At 42.7% G+C, this 17,056-nt stretch overlaps 6 protein-coding genes across 6 annotated transcripts; 2 read left to right on the plus strand and 4 right to left on the minus strand.

The window, feature by feature from the left end:
* Positions 1–405: 405 nt before the first annotated feature.
* On the minus strand, positions 406–3,813 carry EAF01_006213 (uncharacterized protein; the record flags this gene model as incomplete). The annotated part of the gene is made up of 4 exons (XM_038914467.1): positions 406–572; positions 693–3,150; positions 3,203–3,746; positions 3,803–3,813. The coding sequence occupies 4 exons, from the start codon at positions 3,811–3,813 to the stop codon at positions 406–408; spliced, it is 3,180 nt and encodes a 1,059-aa protein (XP_038769422.1).
* Positions 3,814–5,609: 1,796 nt separating this feature from the next.
* On the minus strand, positions 5,610–6,627 carry EAF01_006214 (uncharacterized protein; the record flags this gene model as incomplete). Its single annotated transcript, XM_038914468.1, has 4 exons — positions 5,610–5,874; positions 5,986–6,307; positions 6,379–6,500; positions 6,578–6,627. The coding sequence occupies 4 exons, from the start codon at positions 6,625–6,627 to the stop codon at positions 5,610–5,612; spliced, it is 759 nt and encodes a 252-aa protein (XP_038769423.1).
* An 809-nt stretch (positions 6,628–7,436) lies between these two features.
* Positions 7,437–8,245, plus strand: EAF01_006215 (uncharacterized protein; the record flags this gene model as incomplete). The annotated part of the gene is made up of 3 exons (XM_038914469.1): positions 7,437–7,498; positions 7,563–7,856; positions 8,008–8,245. 3 exons carry the CDS (start codon positions 7,437–7,439, stop codon positions 8,243–8,245), a joined length of 594 nt encoding a protein of 197 aa, XP_038769424.1.
* A 394-nt stretch (positions 8,246–8,639) lies between these two features.
* Positions 8,640–10,336, minus strand: EAF01_006216 (uncharacterized protein; the record flags this gene model as incomplete). Its single annotated transcript, XM_038914470.1, has 3 exons — positions 8,640–9,318; positions 9,523–9,847; positions 9,973–10,336. The coding sequence occupies 3 exons, from the start codon at positions 10,334–10,336 to the stop codon at positions 8,640–8,642; spliced, it is 1,368 nt and encodes a 455-aa protein (XP_038769425.1).
* A 934-nt stretch (positions 10,337–11,270) lies between these two features.
* On the plus strand, positions 11,271–11,546 carry EAF01_006217 (uncharacterized protein; the record flags this gene model as incomplete). The annotated part of the gene is made up of 1 exon (XM_038914471.1): positions 11,271–11,546. The coding sequence occupies one exon, from the start codon at positions 11,271–11,273 to the stop codon at positions 11,544–11,546; it is 276 nt and encodes a 91-aa protein (XP_038769426.1).
* A 2,957-nt stretch (positions 11,547–14,503) lies between these two features.
* Positions 14,504–16,398, minus strand: EAF01_006218 (uncharacterized protein; the record flags this gene model as incomplete). The annotated part of the gene is made up of 3 exons (XM_038914472.1): positions 14,504–15,631; positions 15,686–16,071; positions 16,128–16,398. 3 exons carry the CDS (start codon positions 16,396–16,398, stop codon positions 14,504–14,506), a joined length of 1,785 nt encoding a protein of 594 aa, XP_038769427.1.
* Between the last annotated feature and the right edge of the window lie 658 nt (positions 16,399–17,056).

Consider the following 17,056-nt stretch of genomic DNA (forward strand, 5'->3'; position numbering starts at 1 on the left):
TACATGATAGTATGTATCAGGAGAACTCCAGAGATGAGCTGAAACGTCAGAAGAAGAGTGGTATTTGCAAATTCAAATATTCGTATACATCCTCAAACTTTTTCATCAATGTGAACCACCCACCCTTATGCCCATTCCCATTCCCATTCCATTTTCATGCCGAATACCTCCTGTAAAAACGATAGATGAAGCAAGTAATCAATCATCATCGACCAACCCATAAAAGACAAAATGGACCAGTCATCACACAAATTATATACGTTTTTCCAACTCCCCATCCCCATTCCTGTTTCCATCCCATCCGACCCAACCAACTTTTTATTATTATAAAGATTCACTCCCTGCCCGTCCCATATGCACTTAATTCATCCATCCATCCATCCAATCAACACAATAACTTTTACTTTATACAAATGCCCTCAACCCCCTCAATCCACTCCCCTTTTTCTTTTCCTTTGGACTACTCTTTGAACTTTCTTCTGCACCACTCCCACTTCCCTCTTTCCTCCCTTTGTCTTTATCCTTTCCATTATCCCTATCCTTCTTCACTGCTCCGATATTTCCAACTCCTCCTGTTTGAACGTTAGACAATGATTATAAAGATTCAGAAAACACGAGAGAGAAACTATCATCTTTCCCCAACTTTGAGTTCAATGTACGATTTACTAGATTGGAAATATGAGTGTACTTACCACGACCATAACCCCTCATTTCACTTGCCGGCTTGACCTTTGGCTTGCCCTGGGCTTCCAAAGAGTCCCTATCACTACTATTGCCATCTCTACTCATCGTCCCGTCCGAATGTGACGAACCTGGCGCCGGATCGAAGTTACTTGAATGAGAAAATCTACCTCCATAAAAATCCGGACTTGGAGGTGTACTTGTGGGCGTTGACCTAAATGCATGGCCTGATGTTGGGCTGTGAGAATCTATCCTAGGCCGAGCAATAAAACTTGATGTGCCTGTGAGTGGAAACGTTGCTTTAGGTACAAGACTTCCCGGCCTCGTCGAATCTGAATAGCTATGAGTTAAGCGACGATGATCTCTTGGAGGAATATGTGGTCCGGGGGATCCATCAATACTCATAGGTAAATCAGACACCCTATCTTGTGCGGTAAGTGCTTCCAGGTGGTCTTGCTGTAACTTGGTATATCGTTTCAAAAGATTAGAATGGGCTTTCTTCATATCATCCATGCGTCTTCGCGACCCAGCTAGTCCCTCATCAATAACCTTTTGTTTTGCAGGATCGATTTGTTTATAAACAGTTTGGTTGGCGTTTTGTGCTTCTTGAACCTCTTTCTGGAATTTGACAATCAATTGTTGTATTTCCGCATCCTTGGCCTTTAACTTCGTATTGAGGATCTCGATAGTATTGTAAGCTTGTTCTTCATCCTGCTTCGCCTGGTCCATTTCAACTTCTCGAGCTTCATATCTGCGTAACTTCGTAGTGAGCTTTTCAGCCTCGATGCGCAATCGCCCTAATTCTTCCTTATTTGATTCCACCACTTGAATCTCTTGAGTAGCATGAGAGACCTTGTATTCGGCTTGAACGACCAGCTGCCTTAAATTGTGTATATCAATTTTTGAAGCAGATAATTCACGCTTTAACTGATCGCCCTCCACTATCCACTTCTTTTGTTCCTCCTTCAATAATCGCAGTTTAGCCGTCAAATCAGATTCCCATTTTCTAGAATGATTTCGACTCTTGTCGAATTCTTTCTTCATTTGTACCATGGATTTCTTGGCATCTTCCAGCTTGGCTCTCAAGATTTTGTTAGAGTTGATCAAGTTCTGAGTTTCGGCTTCGACTCTTGCTTCACGGATAGCCTTTCGACGAAGTTGTCCAATATGAGTAAGATGTTGCTGTTTAAGATAGCGTTCAAAATTCAAGTCATTTTTCAATAACATAATATCTCTCTGTAAGTATGCAAATTTCGTAGAATCATTTGTCCCGGGTCTCAAAGAAGGCGAGCGAAGGGCGTGTGCACGGGTGAGTGATTGTAAGTATGAATCAACATGAGAAGTATTATCTTGGGCATGATGACTCAACGCAAGTGATTGCACGCTATCATTCGTCAAAGTTTGATAGATGCCACCTCTGATTGAGCCAGCTCGTTGAGAATCCAGCATATCTTGTAAATGAGTGTGTGAAGGCGACGTAGCCATGGCTGGAGGTAATGTAGGACTATCTAATCGCCTTTCCGGTCTCAAGATAGGGGAGTCCGCAATCGAAGGCATTGATTGACTTGTGAAGGATGCCCTTCTCAGTACAGAATTACGTAGTGCTTCCGGTGACGCAATGGTAGGTGGTCCAGCGAATCTCCAACTCGTATGTCGGGATTGAGCAGGTGTGAACGCATTGTGTTCTGTCAGTGGTTGATCTGGAACGTCGGCATTAGTGTCAATGTGTAGATTTGGTAATTGTGATCTTGATAATGGAGCTTGTTGAGCATATCCTGGTATGTATAGTGCCATGCATTCAGTCACAACATCCGATGCTTCACTTTTCATCCATCGATGTGTATCTGATAATTCCTGATCAATAGTCATTGTGAAGAAATTTGGATGTAAAAGATGGAGTTGTCTGAAAGGTTCAGATCGTTGTCTTATTTCCATAGGTTCAACTGCGAATTCATTGGCTCCTGGGAATCCTTGATGCCTTAGGAACTTTTGAGGTTTTCGAATGTAACTCATGAAATTCATCGGATAGAGGCCGTAAAGAAATGTGTAATAGTGCAACAATTCCGGAACTGACACATCTTCCGAATCCAGCAAGTAAGATAATTTCGTCCATGAACTTGTACTGTGAGTACTTTTGTCATCTTGATCGTCAGATACCGAATTGTCCTCATACTTTCGTTCCCTATCCCAAAAAAGCATTCTACTGTAGATATTGAAAAGCGCAGGGAGATGCTTGGAGAGAGAGCTTGGGATGTGAGGTAGAAACATAATCAAAGCTGTCATAGCCAATGATACCACTCGAGTCGAAGTATCGATTTGTAAACATCGTAAGAGATTCTCGAAGAGAGGGGTTTGAAGGAGTTGATGTAGATGAGGGGGTTGATGTCGAATAAATTCGCATAGTAATGAGAGAGCGAGAATTCGACTGTCTTTTTTGACGAAGAATTGGTTGATGGCAGTTAAGAAGTTCTATAACTCGTCAGAATTTCACCTCCATTTCCAGACAATGTAGTGTACATACCTTTGGTCTCTTCCTTCCAAATGATATAAGTATACTCCTTAATTGACTCTCGATAAACTTTGAATTCTCATCAAGGTTTGTAGCGATACTGTTACACTTCGCCAACCAAATAGAAATTAAATTCTCCGCCACAGTATCTGAAGTAGTAATCGTATCATCTAGATGATCCTCGTCTTCGTCGTAAATAAGAATATCCAGTAACGTATTCCTGGCTTCCAAAGCCAATCCTTTCTCTTCTCCAAGATGACTCAATACTGGTATACACAATTTGTCCCACCATTGTAACATTCTACCACCACCTTTTATCGAGGTTCGTAGTTTTCGCAGTATGGATAGAAAGGGGGCAAAGCGGGTAGGATGGTCACAGATATCCTTTTCGTAGATGGAGAGCAATTCCTCCTGAATTTTGGTGGCGTCGGATTCATCGTGGGTAGGATGTTTCTCAAGGCAGGTATGGATAATTCGCACAAGGTCGTCTGGAAGTGGTAATCGGGTAGAAGTTGTTACTGATGTTTTGATCGCTTTCGTTAGGTCCTTGAGTGAACTGTGTTAGATATTGTTAGTCAAAGACATATCACCGCGAACATGGGAATACCATACCCGGAAGACATCTTGTCTTCTTCATTGATAGCCTCTAGCAAATAATGCTCCTCTTGAATGCTTTACCAAGCTTTTCTGTCATGCCTCTAAGCTCTTCTAAGATGCGGGGTCCAGATCCTCTATGTATGTCTATCTTTTTTTTTTTTTTGTTCTTCGAATCCGTCCGTCCGTCCGTCTGATGAATCAATCAATCAATCTGTTAATCAATCAATCGGTTGGTTTCAATTCCTTATCATGTCATATTATGGAAGGAAAAAGGCACCGTCTACCACCTCCTCGCTGGGCACATGGGGAGTAAACTCATTGAAAGAAATCTAGAAATAAAATTCCGGTACTCCTATGCAACAAGGTATCGTAGATCATCTGCAAGTATTCATGTTTGGGAAAAAGTGGTGCGGAATCTGGTCAATAATCTTTTGTTGCTGACGTTGGAAAGAAAATGTCCCTCAAGTACATGATTCACAAGGGTTCACCTTATTAACCTCACCTCCGCCTTGCAGGAGCTTCCATCCTTGTCCATTTATTTTTTCTTTCTTCATGGAACTTTATATGGAGAAAATTGATTTAATTATTTATCATTTGTCCTGATAAGATGGAGAAGCGAGCGAAAGAAAGTGTGATGTGGTACTTCGTAGTAATTACTGTAGTAACACTACCGTATTCTTATCGCCGAATCAGCTGACGGGAAGGTGGTTGTGATAAGGAGACAAGTTTGTATTAATAAAGATGCACATATGAGAGATCTCACGACGTCAAGTACCTGATCTTGAATTTCCTATCATGTGGATTGAACTGTGTGATATCCATGTGGCATGAAACATGAAATAAATACCATGATGACAAACAAGTCTGAGTAATCCTATCTACTTTAATAAGTGAGGGGAGGGGAGGGGAGGGGAGGGGTGGTAAAAGGTTAGGTGTTAGGTCTATACATTATACATTTTCATATCTACTACTTGATTAATCAGTAAGTATCCTTAAGTTAGAACGTTTCGTTACATCATATAACACAATCAACCCTCTAACTTCCAACTATCATGCCAACCGAAGAACTCGCTCGCCCTTAGACCTACCTCCAGGCCAATTCAAACGACACATTCGTATAGTATGACAATCCATCTATCCATAACCAATCCAGTAAAATCCACAATACTCCATCAATTTCCCTCGTGTCCCAAACATGCATAGCCAGAGACAAACCCTTCAGGAAAAAGAAATAGGATAGTCGATGATATTGGTCGGTCCTTAGCAGATGTTATGGCGGGAAAGAATTCAGTGGAGCGGATAGCGGGAGCGGGAATGGGAGCCGGGACAGACTGTATGTATTAGGTACCTACCTAATATAGAGATTCCCCATCCCATCTTAGCATAAATATTAGGTTATATCTATAGTAGTGATGGTCCATTAGATATGCGTTGAGCACCGTGAATGCGATAATTGGACACAATCTAGTGTATTCTCGACCTCTTTGTTTGGGTGTTGTAAGAAGAAGAACTTGCAGATTCTCACTTCCTCCCATGATTAACCTCGAACTAGAGTTCCCTCTGTTCTTACTCCCGTCGCTTGTTGTGATTGCATATAGTGTCATTTCGGATCGGATTTCATAGAAGTAGTCCACTTGCATGTCAATCTTTCGTACCATGGTTTGAAATTCATAAATATTCATTTATTCGTGTTTCTTTACGCTCCTCCTCTATAGAAGCTTGCGTACGACTTCCTCTGAAGATTTCTCTTCCCCGTTACGTCTTTCACTCTTGTACCCTCCTAACTCTCACAATTTCAACCTCAACCTCATTCTCGCTTTCTTTAAATCAAATGCTCATCAAACCAGGTCACAGCCTGGATAAAGGCCTGTTCCTTGGCATATTTCTCCACCTTCTTGCTCAAATCGCATCTAACCGAGAAACCATGGACAGTTTGACTGTACAAATTGATTTGATAAGTAGCGCTGATTTCCTTGAGGATTTCTTCTGATTTGTGACGTTTCTCGACTGGGAAAATTTCGTCGGTTTCAGCGGCTGCGATGGAGAAGGGTCCCTTGATTGCACGGAGTTCATCTTCTTCGACGAACCTTGGGAGTTTGTTAGCTTCTTACTTGAGGGTTGGGATTGAATTTAGAGTATTCTCGGGAATTGGATACAAGGAAAGGAAGGAAAGGAAGGAAAGGAGATGAAAAGCATACGAAGGATGAGCAACAAATCCCACATCAATACCCTTTCCTTCAGCCATGAATCTAGCAACATATTTAGCACCAAAACAGTATCCGACAGCTCCAATCTTGGCGTATCCCTTAGACTTCAAGAATTCAATGGACTTTTGAACGATAGGATCAACTTGTGGAAATGTATGTGGGTTGTTTCCATCAGAACCCTTGGTCAACCATTGCATGATGTCGAAACCTTCAGGAGGATTAAGAGACATTGGGTCGCCGTTAAAGAGATCGGGGATGATGGTGTAGTAACCGTTGGCGGCATATTGATCAGCCATCAATTGGGAGTTTTGCCCTGGTGGGGGGGAATTTCGATTAGTTGCTTGACATTGGAATCATTGTGAATATAATGGAGGAAATACATACAGATACCGAAGACATCTGGAAGGTAAAGAATAGCAGTATCTTTGTGAACCTTTTCTTTAGGCTCAGCAACATAGGTCTCAATGGTATCAGCAATCTTGATAGTAGATCCAGTTGGTGTACCCCTGAGATAATATTTCCGTAAGCTTCACATTCACCGACCCGAAGCCCACCCAGAGCTCATCGAGAGGATAAATCTTACTCGTGCTTGACACCTAGAGTACAGCATCTTTGCGGTGGGTTTGAAGCCATTTTCAATATGTATTGAGGTTTTAAAAGGTAGATTGGAATTCCGATTTTGATGTAAAAAGGTGAAGAAATCCACAAGATTATTGATTCAAAAGACAACAGCAACAATCGATACCTACCTACTTATAATAAAAAATTACGCAGGCACGCATAGATCTGGAATGACCCAATCTACCCCTCCACTACAGAGTAGACTGGACTGTTTTACTACTAGGTGGAGCCGACGGGGCCATTATTGTAAATGCTTATCAAATTCACACTTCACAACTGGGAAGGAAAGAGGTTATATCCGTGGCATTATCTCCGTGGCATTATCTCCATCACCGTGGTATACTTCGTAATTCCGAAGGGAGTCATCGGAGTAATAAAGGATTGCAAAGCTCGCTTTTCGCGGTGAATGCTTTTGTAGGAAAGTCATTGCGGGAAATTGTGGTTGATGCGGGAAGGAATCGTGAAGATCAATAAAGCCATACGATTGGTGATTTGCTATGAGATACCTATCTAGGTAGTACCGGTAGACGGGTAATTAATGATGGGATGGATGACGGATGACGATGATGATGATATGTGAGAATAAAAGTCGTTCCGGGTTACTAATAAGGAAAGTATGAGACATGATTGGTGGACGTGCACGTGTTTATGAAGCAATGATTAATAAGCAACACAAGAGAACCTCAACACCAAGAGAAAGATACTCGCGGTAAATTGTGCTTATCGCGTCAAACCATCCTGATAATATTTCCCGCGCTTAATTTTATCTGATACTGGTGATTTCACTCAAATAGCTTCCAATCCCAAGATCCACAGCAACAATGGCAGCACCACTTGCAGCCGTCGCTCGAGCGCCCAAAATGGGTCGCAAAGAAGTATTTCTGTACGCTTTGCCCTCACCATCCCGCTTCTTGCCATCTGGAAACTAATTCCTCTTCCTACTACAGTCCCAATTTCACAATAACTCTTCTCCGCACACCAAATTCACCACCCTCATTCGCTTCCTTTATCGTACCCCTCAATTTGAACAAGTTGGATTTAAGAGATTATTTATGGAATGCATATGGAATAGAGGTTCGGGGAGTACGAAGTTATATCCAAGCGCAAAAGTTGAGGGAAGGGAAACCAGGAGCGAAAGTACCAACGCCTAGGAAATGGTTCAGACCGAGGAGTATCAAGAGGATGATGGTGGAGATGGATAGACCATTTGTGTGGCCTGAAGAACCTAAGGACTTTTCCGAGTATGTTTTATTTTCTATTTTGGAGGATTTCTGCATCTTTGGCGGGGAAGTGATTGGTGTAGTGGGAGACAGTCGAGGGGATGGAAGTTCAAAAGATAATATCAGATTGGGAAACTGGAATACACAAAGGCTAATCATACGGTACTCATAGTTGGGATCAAGAAGGAGTCAAGAAACGTCAAGAATACGAACAAGAACTACAAGCAAGCCAATATCCAGATGCCAAACAAAAGCCCAGCAAAGATCGTCTATCAATCGCGGAGCAAGCAAGGAAAATCTTGCAAGGAAAGGAGAAATGGGCACCTACGAGAGATACCTGGATGAATGTAGGAGAGGAAGTTGAGGTTGAGACGGATGTGAAGGTTCCTCGTATTGGAAGACGGGAATAGATGAAGATTTGAGAAAGTGTAAGCATTGATCTTTGGAAGAGCATGTATATTGCGAGATACATTGTATGAATAATTCATTGAATGGGGTATATGAAAATGATGAATAAAAAAACATCTATACACCAACCCATTTTGGCACTTTTGGTTCAGGGTCTCTTTTACCCACACAAATTTCCGTTGTTTCCCACTCGCAACTGTGTTGAGTCCTTGGGGTTTATACCCTGCATATTCTAGAAAGAACTCGATGGTGGTGCTGTACCTGATCAGAATCTGCTTGGCTGCCTTGCTCAAATTGTCCAATTTGTACTTTGACGAATTAACATTATTCATATAGTTTCCCACCTATATCAGCCCAAACGTATTTCCGAATTCGACAATTGACGTGTCTCTCCGTTCACCCTCCATGGTTCTTCTCATCTTTCCTATCCTGCGCATCCTTCACTTCCAATGCCTCATCCTCTATTTCATCAACAATATCATCACAGCCTTCCTCGACAACCCAAGCCCCATCATCCTGAAAGTTCAAAACTTCGTTTCCCCACCCCCACCACCCGGCCGTAAGATTCCTCGCGAAGATTTCTAAGCCTCTATATTCTTGCAGTCCTAGCAGTTGTTCAAAAAGGAACCTCAGATTAGGTTTTCGTGAATGTAAATCTGGGACTCCAATTATAATTCTTCGTTTTGTGGGAAGATTTGAGATTTCAGCTTGGAATGAGGTTGGTGAGGGTGAGGGTGAGTATTGATTTAATCCCTCAAGGTCGTCTTTCTTCTCAACATTCAATGTATCATTCCCAGCAGACTTCTTAAATCCTGGGTCTCCTTCCCCAGCACTTTCCCTCTCGCCCTTCTTCCGTCCCACAAGTAAAATCTCCCATGGCTTCCTCCACGTCCCTGAAATCTCACACATCGGTTCCCCACTCGATGTAACTTTAAGCCAAATCCATTCTTCTACTAATTCAAGACCCCAGTGGTCGAACATCCCTCCTTCGTCCAAGAGCATGGAGCGGAAAGCGGGTTTATTAGTTATCCATATTCCAAAGTAGCCATTGTTTTCTATCTTATGACATGGTAGGCTGTATTTGGTGAGTATATTTAGCTTGGGACTTTGGAAGAGGGTGGGGTTTATAGATTCGGATATTAAATGATGATATATATGCAAGAAGAGATGTATATCCAAAACGCATCAGACAAGATAAAGTGTAAAATCAGGGTAAAATCAGGGTAAAATCACAGCCAAGGGAGAGCGTCGAGAGGAGAACAAGGAACTAGAAACTTACGATCTCAATAGACTCTCTATCCCTCCAAATCTCGAAGCAGTAGCATAAGAATCTTTCCGTAAAGCAGATCGATTAGGCCAAGGTGGATCGGCAATTATCACATGAAACTTCGGAAGGTCTTCAGATATTTCCACATTGGAAGAAAGATTACTTTCAGGTATATTGCCATATATCATTGTAGATTTAGGTGGCATTGTCCCCGAAACTCCATCGATATCAACGCGTTTTGGAAGCTTGGAGACGTTTTCAACTTTGATGACGTTCTGCAGAGACTTCCCTGCTTCTTCTGGAGCCGATTTCCTCTTTCTCTTCCTCTTCGATTCCTCTAAATTTTGGCGATGTCAGTCAACTTTCCAAACAAATCTAGAATTTAAACAATTTCCTAATCATCCTAAATCAGAATGAATAAACAAAAACAGAAAAATATAAAAACAACCTTCAAAAACTCACCATTCTCTCCCCAAATCCTCTCTAAACAAACTTTGCCCTCCCATCTTTCATCCCCCGTCATCTCATCAAGCGCAAGTTGAACATAACGCTCCAACATCAATTCTTCAATCCTTTTCTCTGGAGCATTTCTAAGAGCCTTTGCAGATTTGGGTTCAAGTGATGCATAGGGCTTATGTATTGGTTTACAAGATATCAACCTCTTCGCGGTCTTTGGACGCGTAGTGTGTTGTTCGGAGGATAGTGATTGAGCATCTTCGATTGAACGTGGGATGTCGATTAAGGTGACGGTTTTGCTGGAATTTTGATAAAGGATGTGGGATAGGAGTTCGGATGTTTGATTACTTGGAACTGTCGACTTGGCCATGATCCTACATAGCTTTTCGCATCAATGGAACTCCTCCATAGATGTAAGGGTTGTATCACGTGATGCGATATCAAGTCAACCATTCGCGAGATTTGTTCTTTGTGGTTTGGCTTCAATCCGTCACAACATGTTGATAGCACCACAACTCTAAATGATATTCTGTACGGTCTCAAACTACTGACAGTGATGTACTCCGTTTTGAAGTTTGATTTGAGTATTCAGTGTTAGAGCTAAGGTCTCGTTTCTGACACATTCCCCACAATGGAGCTCGAGGCCTCCCGCCGCGCGCCCTCATTGCGAATTAGCCTTGAACATTATCAGTATACCCACTAGGTAATGCCAACAAGCTAAATCGATTGAGGCCAGAGTAAATTTCGAAGTTTGGATTCTACGACTAAAACGAAGGCAATTCCTGACACACACCGTGAATTCTGTCAAAATGGAGTGACTTTGAACGTATTGAGGGCCTCCAGTTATATATATACATAAGGCTCTGAGTGACCTTGCACACCGGGATGTCTTCTTCTTATTATTCGAATATACTTGTACCTTCAAGAGGTCATTTTCGAGGCATCTGAAGGACCATTGTCTTCTTGTCTTCTACTCACTGGATCTATCTTCTGATTGTTGACCTTCAGTTTCAACAAACAAAAGTTACCTACTTTCGTGCCATCAATCACGTTCATACTCGGACACTTCAAAATGAAGGTTCAGGGCTTCCCCTCCACTCTATCACCAGGTCTCCTTAGCATTCCTTTGGAGCTTCGCACAGAGATCTTCAAATACTGTTTGGGAAGTCGCATTGTCTATAAAGGATTTAAATCTTATACCGATAAAAGAACCACACTTCTACAAACCTGCCGTCAGATTTATGATGAAGTCAAACATACTATCTTGCCCACTTTTTTGTTCCATTTTCGCCAGTACTTTCTTTATGGTCGATACACTTATTGGATTTCCAGTGTCTACCATCTCTCAAATTCGACATATTCGTGTTAGAGGATACCCGTTTTCGGTAGCCACGGATTTTGAATGGTATAGCGAGAGAAATTACAACGAGAAACGAGGAGTTGAGCAGAAATGCGAGGAGGAAGATGATATGGTCGGGTGGGATCACAAGAACAGGGCTTTCGAGGCATTTACCACTTATCCAATGGCATACACTCTCTCATTGTTTCCCAGGACTACAACTCGACAAGTTGATAGTTGAAGACCTGCATCATGTTGAAGGTCAATACGTGGGATTTCTGGCAGATGTTCAGAGATACAACGAGATTCAACCTTTAATTCGGCAAAATGGATGGAGGGAATTATGGTTTTTGACTTCAACAACAGATTTTATAGAAGAGGGGAATGGTGGATCATATCGATTCGAACAGCCAGCTGGATGGGATAAGGTTATTTAAAAATAAAAATAAAAATAGATGGTGCTCGCTCTAGCGCAGTGTGTAAGATGTATGCCGTTGAGAAGTATGGGCAGGACGAGACGCAAGAAGAGGCAGACGACACAAAACAGGCCACACGATAGGCTTGGGAGATCGAGGACTCAGAAGTCAGATTGCCGTGGATAGAGATCCCAAAAGATGACCATCACGGCCCGCAGCAAGCTTTCCATCGGCAGGTACTCGTTGTCGTGAAAAGGGGAAAAGAGGCTGATTATATGAATGACGGGAGCCATGAGTGTGAGAAATTCGAGGCATTGTTTGATAATATGACTTGAGATGAGATCAAACAGACCAACTACCGTCCGCCTAAACTTGAAACAGCTGCTCGTCTAGCCCGGTGGCTCAATATATTATGTTAGGATTATTTGACTACGATTGCTCCAACACTTCGTTGGAGAAAGGCGGACGATACGACTTTTTATTTGGTATGGGCATTATAATTCGGGTAATCGAAATGATGTATGTTCATGATTATACTTCAAATTAAATCAATTCCTACAATCACGATGTAACTTTAGGTATTCGCCAAGAAAAGTGACATTGGATATTGACCACTTTGGCCGAAATCTAATTCATCAGGAGAGTTTGCCTTCTTCCGGGACATTAGAGACCACTGACCACAATCCCTTCAACACATATAAATTCATTTCTTCTTTCTTTTCAACCAACTTCATAGCCTAATCCTCGCATATGCAACTCTGTATTAAGACCCGGGAAAGTTCTCTACCGGTTGCTATATGTACCCCGGAACACCGACATTGAAAGGTGTGCCCCGCATTGCGGAGATGCGGGGGGAGCGACATTCTTGATGACCCTTTCAGAATGTAACGACATTGTTCCCTGTATTTGCCAAAGCTTCTAAATGAAATGGAGATGTCCTTATTCAGTACTGTATTTACACCCGCCAGCATGGATAATCAATTAGGAAGTGTTTGGCTAGCACCGGTTTATTCACGGGCGACCCCCATTCATCTGAACTTTAATATCACTACGAGTATAGAATGAAGAGATGCTCGAAACATTTGCCTGTAAATAGTCAGAGAAAGTTTCGTTTCATAAGTTTCGACATTCAATAGGTTTTCACCATCACTTCTCCTCGCTTATTCCTCCCTATTTCTTCCCACGCTATGCTCTCCCACTCCCGCTAAAAATGGCCTAGTAGTCCAAACAACTAGTGGTGAACTCCACGGCTTCATAAACCAAACCAAGCCACAAGTTCGTCAGTTCCTAGGAGTACCATACGCTGAACCTCCCGTCGGAAACTTGCGATTTGCAGCACCACAAACGAAAGGTAAAGGATCCGCAGTTAACGCTACAACGCTCCCTCCTTCGTGCATGCAACTTGCTAGTAATAGTTCGACGATATATACAAATATTGTACCTCAATTTCTGATTAATGGAGGACAAAGCGAGGATTGTTTGCATTTGAGTATTTAGGCTCCTACTACACCGACTAATCAGAGTCTTCCTGTGTTTGTGTACATACCAGGAGGTGGATTTACAAGTGGTGAACAAGATTCGCTGTACAAAATTCCGGATCAATGGGTTCAACAAACTCAATGCCATATTGTGGTTGTGATGAAGTGAGATTTTTATACTCCTCCTTCCGCTGATATATCTGTGCTGACTATAGCCTAAAAGTTACCGTGTGAATGTTTTCGGATTTCCAAATGCAAAGGCTATTACGGAGCATCGAAACCATAGTTTACTTGATCAGAGAAAAGCGTATATCCATTTAGCTCTCCTTGCATTATCAAGTGACTAACACATTTCCAGAGTCGAATGGGTTCACGAAGACATTGTCTCATTCGATGGAGATCCCGATCGCATGAGAGAATGTAGGCTTATCAACATACCGCTACCAATACACCGGTAACTTTACCAGCATTTCCCTCTACCTTGGATGGGCGCATACCACAGCTGTATATTTTTGCCCTCTCATTTCATCTAGTTACCTCCATCCGTCCCACTAACAATCCCAGCCGAACCCCCTCTCCTCTTCGACACACATTATCTATACCGTGGTAATTCCACGCGTACGAATACGAAGTTGTGAACACAATGCAAGCACTGTGGCTTTCGTTTGCAAATGATCTATAGAAAGCACTATTGACGAGTGAGATAACGTGGCTGGTGTATGACAGTGGGCAGGATAGTATGCTTTTATTTGCGGAGGGGGATGTGAAGACGCAATTTGTGAGTGGGGAGAGAATTGATGGGAATGGTACTTTTTGAGAAAGGAGGGCGATGATGAAGGAAATGAGGTATGTTTTGATGGGACTGCGATGGAATTATTTTGACGTGGAGATCTGTACGATTATCACATAATTTGGGGTAATATGAATGTCTATTTTGGATACAGAATTACGTGTCTTCAAAGTATAAAAGCAAAGAAAATAATTTGATCAAGCAAGGCACATTGCAAACTGATAAGATTCAAGTGAGGTTCATGAAAATTTCATTCCCTTAGTATGCCCATAAACATAATTTCCTCCAGTGATTAACTATATACATCTTCGATCAACGACATTATCATACGTAATACCCGTGCAGACGATGCTGCTTCCCAAACGCCAATATATGCATGCATTACTTAAATCCACTCATTTATCATCCACTGCTCTTATCCCTATCCCCTTTTGTTCATATCGTATCGACATATACTCATTCACCCCTCTTCTCCTCCTATTCAGTCATCCCTAGTATAAAGCTAAGCGAAAGCTTAAGCGTTCATAATCTCAGGCTTGTTTTCATGAGCAGCAGTCTCGGGGAACATCCTCTCGTCATGCTCCAACATTGGTCGACCAGCCATCTCACTCTTCTTGATATCCTTTCCACCCTTGGTCAAGAACATACGATCGGTATCAACACCGTTGACACCTTCGGCACCAAGAGACCTGGGGTCCCAGCTGGCGGATGTCAATGGGTTGACGTGGAGAACGTACATGGTGTCAATTTCCTCCAAAGAACGATCCTTGGTCTCGATGACGAAGAAGAATACAATCCAGAAGAGAGCGAAGAGAGAACCGGCGAAGACAAGACCATAATAGTAATCGATATCGTTGGTGATGAAAGTGGTGAAGAAAGAGATGAGGAAGTTGAAGAGCCAGTTGGATGCGGTAGCGAGAGCCATGCAGGAAGCTCTGTAACGGGCTGGGTACAATTCTCCGACAATAGCCCAAACCAATGGTCCCCAAGTGGTAGCGAATCCAACAATGTAGATACATGTGAAACAGATGAGAACGGCACCAGGAGCCTTGGCATCGGCTTGTCCTTGGATTTTGAAGTGACCGACGAAGGAGTAGATCAACATGCAAACGAACATCTCGGCAGCACCAACCATAAGAGCCTTTCTGCGACCGCAGTTCTTAACAATCCAGAGACCACCAATGGTAGCGACGACGTTGACAGAACCAAGAATGATAGAAGTAACATAGGAATCAGAGATACCACCAGACTTGAAAATGGTAGTACCGTAGTAGAAGAAGAAGTTAGCACCAGTCAATTGTTGACCAGCTTGAAGAACCATCCCGAGAAGTGTACGGTACAACATTCTTGGTCCGGTGAAAATTTCGTACCATGGGTGATCACCACCTTCTCTCTCGGCTGCGAGCTTACTTTCGATTTCGAAAATTTCGGCATCGATGAGTGGGGAGTAAGGGTCGACACCGTTAAGGAGAGCCATGTTTTTGCGGGCTTCGTCTTCACGTCCAATACGGTATGCGAAACGAGGAGATTCAGGCATGAAGAGGACAGCGGTACCGAGGAAGATGGCCCAGAGTGCAGAGAGACCGTTGGGAATACGCCATTGAGCACTGTTGGTGTAGGTAGAGTGAGTTCCGTAGTTGATCTGTTTGGTGTATCAGTAAATTAATTTTCCTCCCGATAAAGAGTTTTGACTTACCATGTAAGCAGTCCAGATACCAAGAGTAATCAACAATTGATAACTGGAAACGACGGCACCACGAATGTTCTTAGGCACAGACTCGGATTGGTACATAGGAACACTAGTACTCAAAGCACCAATACCCAAACCAGCAGTGAATCTTCCCATGGCGAATTGAACCCAGTGAGTAGTTGAAGTAATTTCGATAATAACACCAATAATGTAAAAGAATGCGGAACTGGAGATGGTGTAACGACGGCCGATTTTGTCGCAGAGGTAAGAAGATATAAGACATCCAACGAGAGTACCGGCACAGAGAATGGCGACAATGGTTCCTTGACGGACAGCAGAGAGTTCGCCATTTTCACCAAATCGAGCTAAGAAATCGGACATTTGTACGAAACCTTGAATTTTTGTTAGAATTTCATCGCTCCTGCACTATATTGGAGTGAAAACAAACCTGAAATTTGACCAGATTCATAACCGAACATGAAACCACCAATAGACGCGATAGCACCAAGAGTAATGGCCAACTTAGTGGCTGGAAGGTCGTCGAGTGCTTCTCCAGGAGAGACATCATGATGTTCTGGCGCAGAACCATTTAAGGATCTAGCGACACGAGGAGTATCGGCTGGGGTGTGTGCTGCTGGTGTTCCCTCTGCGCTGCTGAGGTTTTTGTCAGAGACAACAGCTGACTCTGTAGCCTCCTTCTTCTTATTGAACATCCCCATGATTGCGGTTCTCTAGACTTCTATTGTGTAGATATATGGAAGTTTAAGTATTGATCAACAGCTTTTCTCAAAGGCGCAATGATATAGCCCCAGATAGAATGAGAAGTTGAAGTGTTAACGACGCGGAGAATGGAGAGAGGGGGATATGGGGATGAAGATGATTTTATATAAAAACAAACAATCGGAAATGGTAACGGATGGGTGTGGAGCACGAATCCGTCAAAATATCTTATAAGGGGGCCCCGAGGTGATGCCTCCATGATTTAGCCCACATTCCCATCATTTTGTCATGCGGACCAGATAGAGATTGGAAAAATGACTCTGGCCCCCAAACTGGGGAAGCTAGTCAAAGAGGTCTCAAGACATTGCAAGATTTTTCTTTAAGATGGAGAATGTTACCAAAAGAATGTTTGGTGGTGGGTGGAGTGAAGAAAACAGAGACCTAGTCAAAGTGTTCAATATTAGCCATAGCTCCCCGTCCCGCTAGTCAGCACATTGTCAGTGGTCACGACAGAGTAGGGTATTGCTTGTACAGCATCGGGTTTTTAGAATTTAGGAAAATAGACGATTGCAGACCGTGATTGGTATGATGGCCACAATGGCCGAGAGCCAAATGGTTTGATTGTCAAATCAAACCAATATGAAGAAAATCGGGTCC

Source organism: Botrytis porri (assembly GCF_014898465.1).
Source record: "Botrytis porri strain MUCL 3234 chromosome Unknown BPOR_008, whole genome shotgun sequence".
Lineage (NCBI taxonomy): Eukaryota > Fungi > Ascomycota > Leotiomycetes > Helotiales > Sclerotiniaceae > Botrytis > Botrytis porri.